The sequence below is a fragment of the Zootoca vivipara genome, chromosome W (assembly GCF_963506605.1).
Source record: "Zootoca vivipara chromosome W, rZooViv1.1, whole genome shotgun sequence".
In the NCBI taxonomy this organism is placed as follows: domain Eukaryota; kingdom Metazoa; phylum Chordata; class Lepidosauria; order Squamata; family Lacertidae; genus Zootoca; species Zootoca vivipara.
In genome coordinates this window covers 3,537,323-3,547,078 of record NC_083293.1, presented here as the reverse complement: position 1 = coordinate 3,547,078, position 9,756 = coordinate 3,537,323, and the positions used below count along the sequence as shown (strand labels likewise).

General features: G+C 46.2%; 1 protein-coding gene across 1 annotated transcript; it reads left to right on the top strand.

The window, feature by feature from the left end:
* Window positions 1-1,797: 1,797 nt before the first annotated feature.
* Window positions 1,798-6,864, top strand: LOC132591466 (ribose-phosphate pyrophosphokinase 1-like). Its single transcript, XM_060270093.1, has 4 exons — window positions 1,798-1,976; window positions 3,795-4,121; window positions 5,242-5,582; window positions 6,290-6,864. The coding sequence occupies exons 1-4, from the start codon at window positions 1,872-1,874 to the stop codon at window positions 6,663-6,665; spliced, it is 1,149 nt and encodes a 382-aa protein (XP_060126076.1). The 5' UTR covers window positions 1,798-1,871; the 3' UTR covers window positions 6,666-6,864.
* Window positions 6,865-9,756: the final 2,892 nt, after the last annotated feature.

The following is a 9,756-nucleotide window of genomic DNA, read 5'->3' as shown; positions in this document are numbered from 1 at the left end:
GCGCACAAAGGATTTTCGGCGCTTTTTTCCCAACCCGGAAGAGCGCTGCCGCGCTGCGCACCATAAGAGCGGGCGGCGGGCGGCGGGGGTCGTCGCGGGCCGGATTGGCAGGCTAATTGGGCCGCATCCGGCCCCCGGGCCGTAGTCTGGGGACCCCTGATCCAAGTCATTGATAAAGATGTTGAATAAGACTGGGCCCAAGACAGAACCCTGAAAGAGATGGGGAGCAGCCTGTGAACTGTAGTTCTCCAAGCAGGAGACGAGGCAGCACTCTGGGAACTGTAATTTTCCAGGAAAGAAACGCAGAGCACCCTAATAATAATATAATAATTTCTTATTCATACCCCGCCCATCTGGCTGGGTTTCCCCAGCCACTCTGGGCGGCTTCCAACAGAAAAATAAAACACAGTGGTCTATTAAACATTAGAAGCCTCCCTGAACAGGGTTGCCTTCAGATGTCTTCTAAAAGTCTGGTAGCTGTTTTTCTCTCTGACATCTGAGGGGAGGGTGTTCCACAGGGCGGGCGCCACCACCGAGAAGGCCCTCTGCCTGGTTCCCTGCAACTTGGCTTCTCGCAACGATGGAACCGCCAGAAGGCCCTCGGTGCTGGACCTCAGTGTACGGGCAGAACGATGGAGGTGGAGGCGCTCCACTATGAGAACTGTAGTTTTTCCGTGAAGGGGATGGGCAGCACTGTGGGAAATGTCGTTTTCCGCAGGGTGGATTTGATTAAAAACAAATCGATTGAAATCACGATTGAAATCCCTTGTCAGCAAGACTTGATTTAAATCATAATTTTAACAGGAAAAACTCGTTCTTGCTGGTATGATCTTCCTATTCACAACCAGATAAAAGGTTTCCTTTTAGGAATGATAAATTTTCAGAGTCGTTTTTGCAGTTCTACTCTTCGAAATACATGGAGAGATAATTACGAAATGATGCTGAGGTTTATTAAGTGAACGGTTTCTATTTGGACAACTTTATTGGGCGGAGAAAAATAATCATTGCCTTAAGAACAATCTAAACCAGGGGAGGCCAACTCCCAAGAGACTGCGATATACTCACAGAGTTAAAGACTGGCAGTGATCTGCCCCCTTTTGGGGGGGTTCAGGTCAAAGATGTTGAACTTTTTTTTTAGGAAGGAGGAAGTGCCCATTTTAGGGAGGAGGAAAGCACTGCTTTTTGGGGGTGCAGGGGAAAATGTTGAGCTTTTTTTAGGGGAGCAAAACTTCTTGAGCTTCTTTGGGGGGGGCAGTGGTCTACCAGTGATCTACCACAGATGTCCAGTGATGTACCGGTAGATCACGATCTACCTGTTGGACGTGCCTGATCTTAACCATTTATTTCACTAAAACAATAACATGATCGCATATGGATCCATGTTTGTTAACTGATGTGATTCAACCATATATTTTTTAAAAAGACTGTGTTTTAGCACACATGAAAGGCTTATTTCCCGATTTTTATTATTATTGCTGTTGTTATTATTATTCCTAATTCCTATTCCTAAGTCCTATTGCTATCACTAACCCTTATCCTTAACCATAACAACAACAGCAACAATTATTATAGGCTGCAACTGAACTAGATACAAAGTAACAATCAAAATAATTAATCCTTATTTCCTTCTGAATAGCCTTTGGACTAGAACGTATCTTAAAGAGAAAATCTTTAGAAAGCGTTTTATTTTAAAAATGCAATTTAAATTGGGGGGATTCCAAATTAATTAAATAAATAAATCAGATTTTTTTTTTAAAAAAAAAAATGAATCCTTGATTCTTTCTCCCCGCAGCGTGGAGATCGGCGAGAGTGTGCGCGGCGAGGATGTCTACATTGTCCAGAGTGGCTGCGGCGAGATCAACGACCACTTGATGGAGCTGCTCATCATGATCAATGCCTGCAAGATCACCTCAGCCAGCCGAGTGACAGCTGTCATTCCCTGCTTCCCCTACGCCCGGCAGGACAAGAAGGACAAGGTTCCTGGGGGGGGGGGGTGGAATTAATGGCGCACCAGGGAGGGGGCGAAGTTGCCAGGCGGACCGGACTGAGGGCGGCAATGCCCCAGTCTTGCTAGCTAGGCTGGGTTATAGGTGGGGTGGATTGGAGACAGGCCTGCTAGGCATTCTGGGCATAGCTGCCGAGTACCTCGTTTCCCCCGGGAAACCCCCGTTTTTACTTACCTTTTCCCGGTGGTTCCCCCATATCACTTCGTCTCCCGTTTTCCTCCGTTATTTTCTCCTGCCGGCGGCCATGTTTTTCCTTTCCGATTTGCCCTTCTATGGGCACCAAAAATGGCCGCCGACCGGCTTCAAAAGTCGCATCTACGCATGACTGGAAGTGCGTAGACGCGACTTCCGGTGTCGGCGGCGGCCATTTTTTGTGCCCATAGAAGGGCAAAGCGACACCAGAAGTTACGTCGACGCAACGTCCGGTGTCACACGGCTGCCGGTCCCGGATTCTGCAGTCCGGGACTTGGAAGGTAAGATTCTGGGAAGTGGAGTCTTTTGAGCGAGGCGTGCTGGGAGTTGGAGTCTGGCTAGCTAGGCCAGATTATAGCTGGGACCCAGAGGGTGAATTTTATCATATGTGGTGGACATGCGAAAAAATCAAAATATTTTGGGAAATGATGTATAATGAACTGAAAAAAAAATTAAGTACACTTTCCCCCCAAAAAACGGAGGCTTTTCTACTGGGACTTACAAGAAAGAAGATTCCGCCTCAACATTAGGAAGAACTTCCTGACAGTAAGAGCTGTTCGGCAGTGGGATTTGCTGCCAAGGAGTGGGGTGGAGTGAGTCTCCTTCTTTGGAGGTCTTTAAGCAGAGGCTTGACAGGCATATGTCAAGAATGCTCTGATGGTGTTTCCTGCTCGGCAGGGGGTTGGACTGGATGGCCCTTGGGGTCTCTTCCAACTCTAGGATTCTATGACTAATAGGACAGGAGATTGCAAAAGGAGATCAAGTATTGTTTATGTACGCGACAACCGCGGCTAGGACTTTGTTAGCCCCAAAATGGGAAACTCAGGAGTTACCGGCGATTGAAGAGTGGCGGACGAAAATGATGGATTATGCGGAATTAGCGAGGCTGACTAGCAGGATCCGAAACCAGGGAGAGGCCAAGGTTCCAAAAAGACTGGAGTAAATTTGTGGACTATATGGAGAGGAACTGTAGAAGTTTAAAGACCCTTGCGGGACTGAAATGAACCCTACGAAATGGCTTTGAGTAGAGAGTGTAAAAGAACTGTGAGACAGGAGTGGATATGAAAACCAGATGAGGGAAGGAAGTCAGAGCTCGGTGGAGCATATTGAGATAGATGAATAGATGTTAAAAAGAGGGGGGGATGTGTTTATTGTGTGTTGTTGTGTTTGTTATGGAATATTTTGTTATTGTTTAATGTGTTTATTGGAAAATTTAATAAATTGCTTTTTTAAAAAAAAAAATTATACCTGGGAGTTGTAGGCCGGCCAGCGAGGCATAATAGGAGTCGGAGCCTTGCTAGCTAGCCTAGGTGGGATGGTGCCCACTAAGCAGGATGGGAATTGGAGTCCTGTCTGCAAGGCAGGATGGGAGCTGTAGGCCAGCCAGCAAGGCATCATGGGAGTTGTAGTACGCTCGCCCAGGCCTGTAGCTGGGATCGTGGCTGCTAGGCAAAATAGGAAGTGGAGTCCTTCCCGCTAGGTATGATCGGAATTGGAGTCTTGCTAGCTAGGCTGGGATGAATGGAAGACGGGTCTGCTAGGCATGCTGGGAGTCGTAGCACAGCATCCGGTTCAACGGCCCCCTTTCCATTGCAGAGCCGGGCGCCCATCTCTGCCAAGCTCGTTGCCAACATGCTCTCGGTGGCCGGCGCCGACCACATCATCACCATGGACCTCCACGCCTCTCAGATCCAGATGGGGGGCCTCCGGGGCTCGACTAGTCCAGCACGCAGGACCATGTGTGAACTTTCTGAATATTATGACGATTCAACACTCATGTCAATAATGTGTTTCCAGGCCTTTGACCATTTTGGTTGCCCTCCTCTGGACACGTTCCAGCTTGTCAGTATCCTTCTTGAACTGTGGTGCCCAGAACTGGACACAGTACTCCAGGTGAGGTCTGACCAGAGCAGAATACAGTGGTCCTATTACTTCCCTTGATCTAGACGCTATACTCCTATCGATGCAGCTGGTACTGGAAATAAAGGGCATTAGGAGGGAAATCAAATTGAAATCCACCAGTAGTGGATGCAACTTAATTGATTGTCTTTCTGTCCACCTGACTCCCCCTCCCTCTCAATCAACTCCTTTCTGCATTTGACAGTATATTGTCCTCAATTCCAAATGCACAAACGCACCAACACACACCTATACAGTAATACCTCGGTTTAAGTACGCTTCGGTTTGAGTACTTTCAGTTTAATCCTCCACGGACCCCTCTGGAACGGATTCATCCACTTTCCATTGCTTTCAGTGGGATAGTTCGCTCAGGTTAAGTACACTTCAGGTTAAGTACGGACTTCCAGAACCAATTACACTCATACAGTGGTACCTCGGTTTATGAACACAACTGGTTCCGGAAGTCTGTTCATAAACTGAAGCGTTCATCAACTGAAGCGAACTTTCCCATGGAAAGTAATGGAAAGTGGATTAATCCGTTCCAGACGGGTCCGCGGAGTGCTCAACCTGAAGCGTACTTAACCCGAAGCATGGGTGTAATTGGTTCCAGAAGTCTGTTCATAAACTGAAGCGAACTTTCCCATTGAAAGTACTGGAAAGTGGATTAATCCGTTCCAGATGGGTCCGCGGCGTTCGTAAACCGAAAATTCGTAAACTGAGGTTCCACTGTACTTCGGGTTAAGTACGCTTCAGGTTGATTACTCCGTGGACCCGTCTGGAACGGATTAATCCACTTTCCATTACTTTCTATGGGAAAGTTCGCTTCAGGTTAAGTACGCTTCAGGTTAAGTACAGACTTCTGGAACCAATTGTGTACTTAAACTGAGGTAAGGTCAAGGAAAAGGGACCCCTGACCATTAGGTCCAGTCGTGACCGACTCTGGGGTTGCGCGCTCATCTCGTATTATTGGCCGAGGGAGCCGTTTACCTTCTCGCTGTAGCGGTTCCTATTTATCTACTTGTACTTTGACGTGCTTTCGAACGGCCAGGTTGGCAGGAGCTGGGACCGAGCAACGGGAGCTCACCCCGTCGTGGGGATTCGAACCGCCGACCTTCTGATCGGCAAGCCCTAGGCTCAGTGGTTTAATAATAATAATAATACTTATTATTTATTACTTATACCCTGCTGTTCCTCTGCTCGTCAATTTTCGGAGGATGCCAGCAAGGCTGAACCCTTCCGTAAAAAGGGATTTATAATAATAAAAAAGGGTTTTAAATCGAGAAATCTCAACCTAGAACATCCTTCTCCCAGGGTGACCTCCATCGCCGACCACCTGAACGTCGACTTTGCCCTCATCCACAAGGAGCGCAAGAAGGCCAGCGAGGTCGACCGCATGGTCCTGGTGGGCGACGTCAAGGACCGGGCAGCCATCTTGGTGGATGACATGGCCGACACCTGCGGGACAATCTGCCATGCCGCCGAAAAGTAAGTGGGGGAAACCCAATTTAAATTTTAAAAAATTAATTTAAGTGGGGGGGGGGAATCCAATTTAAGTTTTAACAATCTGATTTAAATGTTAAAAAACCTTATTGAAATAAAAAATCCAATTAAAATGTTTTAAAAAATCAAGATTTAAATTAGCAGTAAGAGCTGCTCAACAGTGGAATTTACTGCCAAGGAGTGTGGTGGAGTCTCCTCCTTTGGAGGTCTTTAAGCAGAGGCTTGACAGCCATATGTCAGGAATGCTTTGATGGTGTTTCCTGCTTGGCAGGGGGTTGGACTGGATGGCCCTTGTGGTCTCTTCCAACTTTATGATTCTATGATTTTATGAACTTCCTGACAGTAAGAGCTGTTCGACAGTGGAATTTGCTGCCAAGGAGCGTGGTGGAGTCTCCTTCTTTGGAGGTCTTTAAGCAGAGGCTTGACAGGCATATGTCAAGAATGCTTTGATGGTGTTCCCTGCTTGGCAGGGGGTTGGACTGGATGGCCCTTGTGGTCTCTTCCAACTATGATTCTATGAAATTGAAGGGGGGGGGGAAATCAGACTTAAATTTTAAAAATCCAGATTATTACTATTATTACTATTACTATTCCTATTGTTATTATTTTTTAAAAAAAATCATTGATTTTTACCCACCCTGCTTGGAAGGCAACCCCTGTGGTCATCCAGCCCAACCCGCTTTCCCCCGCAGGCTCCTCTCGGCGGGCGTTACCAGGGTCTACGCCATCCTGACACACGGCATCTTCTCCGGCCCGGCCATCTCCCGGATCAACGGCGCCGGGTTTGAAGCTGTCGTCGTCACCAACACCATCCTGCAGGAGGAGAAGATGAAACAGTGCCCCAAAATCCAGGTGGGGGTGTGTGTTTATTTTTGTTATTACCTCTCTGGCACGTTTCTGATCGTTCTCACACCTTCCATCAATATCCTCAGTTGTTGTTGTTGTTATTTTCATCTCTCCGGCCCATCCCAGATCATTTGTCCCCTTCCTCGCTCCACCTCGCCGCATCGCGTGACTTTTCATTTCTATTCTTTGCCTATCGTCTTGTTGTCTTGTTGTGATGGCTGAGGGCTGGCACAAATCAAGATTCCTTCATTCATTCAAAGCTTGACTGGCAGCTGAAGATTCATTCATTCATCTCAAATCAGAACCAGTGAAGGCGGTGAAGGTCCTGTGTGAGTGCTTGGAGGCGGTTGGAGGATGGATGGCGGCTAACAGATTGAGATTGAATCCTGACAAGACAGAAGTACTGTTTGTGGGGGACAGGAGGCGGGCAGGTGTGGAGGACTCCCTGGTCCTGAATGGGGTAACTGTGCCCCTGAAGGACCAGGTGCGCAGCCTGGGAGTCATTCTGGACTCACAGCTGTCCATGGAGGCGCAGGTCAATTCTGTGTCCAGGGCAGCTGTCTATCAGCTCCATCTGGTACGCAGGCTGAGACCCTACCTGCCTGCAGACTGTCTCACCAGAGTGGTGCATGCTCTGGTTATCTCCCGCTTGGACTACTGCAATGCGCTCTACGTGGGGCTACCTTTGAAGGTGACCCGGAAACTACAGTTAACCCAGAATGCGGCAGCTAGACTGGTGACTGGGAGCAGCCGCCGAGACCACATAACACTGGTCCTGAAAGACCTACATTGGCTCCCAGTACGTTTCCGAGCACAATTCAAAGTGTTGGTGCTGACCTTGAAAGCCCTAAACGGCCTCGGTCCAGTATACCTGAAGGAGCGTCTCCACCCCCATCGTTCTGCCCGGACACTGAGGTCCACCTCCGAGGGCCTTCTGGCGGTTCCCTCGCTACGAGAAGTTAAGTTACAGGGAACCAGGCAGAGGGCCTTCTCGGTAGTGGCACCCGTCCTGTGGAATGCCCTCCCACTAGAGGTCAAAGAGAACAACAATTACCAGACCTTTAGAAGGCATCTCAAGGCAGCCCTGTTTAGGGAAGCTTTTAATGTTTGATGGATTTCTGTATTTTAGTGTTTTGTTGGAAGCCGCCCAGAGTGGCTGGGGGAACCCAGCCAGATGGGCGGGGTATAAATAATATATTATTATTATTATTATTATTATTATTATTATTATTATTATTATTATTAACTTGTTTTATTGCTGTGGCCAATAGGATGGGTCATAAAAAAAAATTTTTTTGAAAATGTTTCCTCCCTTGATTGTATCTCAGGCATATGGTATAAACTTGGTCAAATTTCAAATTTGAGACAAATTGGTTAATATTTAGACATACTTTTTCAGCAGGGGGCCGGTCCACAGTCCCTCAGACCTTGCGGGGGCTGGACTATATTTTGAAAAAAAAAAAATGAACAAATTCCTATGCCCCACAAATAACCCAGGGGTGCATTTTAAATAAAAGGACACATTCTACTCATGTCAAAACTCCAGGCAGGTCCCACAAATAACCCAGAAATGCATTTTAAATAAAAGGACACATTCTACTCATGTAAAAACATGCTGATTCCCGGACGGTCCGCGGGCCAGATTTAGAAGGTGATTGGGCCGCATCCGGCCCCCGGGCCTTTGTTTGGGGGACCCCTGATTTAGACCCTGCACCTACAGATTGAAATTTTGCCTCACTACGAGTGATAAAAACATAGGAATTTTTCTCATTTAATTCTCAGTATGTTAAACTGTGAACTAATAGGCATAAATTTTAGGTTTTATGTAGAGCAATACCGTAATAGTTGCATACTCTTATTTTCTGCAATATTTATTTATTTAAGAGAAAACATGTTGATAATTTACATGAAAAACCAAGGGTTTTGAAAAAAATTATATGGAACAACTAAGCAAACGGTGTACTAAACAAGTAAACATCAACAATAAAACTCCACTCATATTATGTGTTGCGTCAAAACATCCTGGTAGACCACAAACTTGACATGAGTCAACAGTGTGATGCAGCAGCTCCAAAAGCCAATGCAATTCTGGGCTGCATCAAGAGGAGTATAGCTTCTAGATCGAGGGAAGTAATAGTACCACTGTATTCTGCTCTGGTCAGACCTCACCTGGAGTGTCCAGTTCTGGGCACCACAGTTCAAGAAGGATAATGACAAGCTGGAACGTGTCCAGAGGAGGGCAAGCAAAATGGTCAAAGGCCTGCAAACGATGCCTTATGAGGAACGGCTTAGGGAGCTGGGTATGTTTAGCCTGGAGAAGAGAAGGTTCAGGGGTGATATGATAGCCATGTTCAAATATATAAAAGGATGTCGTATGGAGGAGGGAGAAAGGTTGTTTTCTGCTGCTCCAGAGAAGCGGACACGGAGCAATGGATTCAAACTTCAAGAAAGAAGATTCCACCTAAACATTAGGAAGAATTTCCTGACAGTAAGAGCTGTTCGGCAGTGGGATTTGCTGCCAAGGAGTGTGGCGTAGTCTCCTCCTTCTTTAGAGGTCTTTAAGCAGAGGCTTGACAGGCATATGTCAAGAATGCTTTGATGGTGTTTCCTGCTTGGCAGGGGGTTGGACTGGATGGCCCTTGGGGTCTCTTCCAGCTCTATGATTCTATGATTCTATGATCACATTATACTTAATTATTTGGTATAAATTGTACTAAATGCTTACATTTTGTGTAATTAATAAAATCATGCCTTATGCAATATTATACGTTGTGCATGTACACCATATTATATCATGCTAAAAATAAGCTCTTATGCATTACACTAAATGTCTCTTTTGGTGCAAAGTCCTTCTTCGTCTCTTGTTTTGGGAATTTAGAGCGATTGCTCACTGTTGTTTTGATGGTAGCATCACGTCTTTTCTCTCCAATAACTATCCTAGATGCTCTAGTAACCTCCTTCACTGCACGTTCAACCATTTGCGAAGATGAGTGGCGTTTTATTGTTGATTTCTACTTCTTTAGTACACTGTTTGCTGAATTGTTCCATATCATTTTTTTTCAAAACCCTTGGTTTTTCATGTAAACTATCAACATGTTTTCTCTTAAATAAATAAATATTGCAGAAAATAAAGAGTGTGCAACTATTATTGCTCTGTTGTTGTTTAGTCGTTTAGTCGTCCATCTAGATGCCCTCCATCTTTCCCAACATCAGGGTCTTTTCCAAGGATCAGTGGTCAGGGATGATGGGAATTGTAGTCTCAAAACATCTGGAGGGCTGAAGTTTGGGGATGCCTGATATAGCATATATTCAA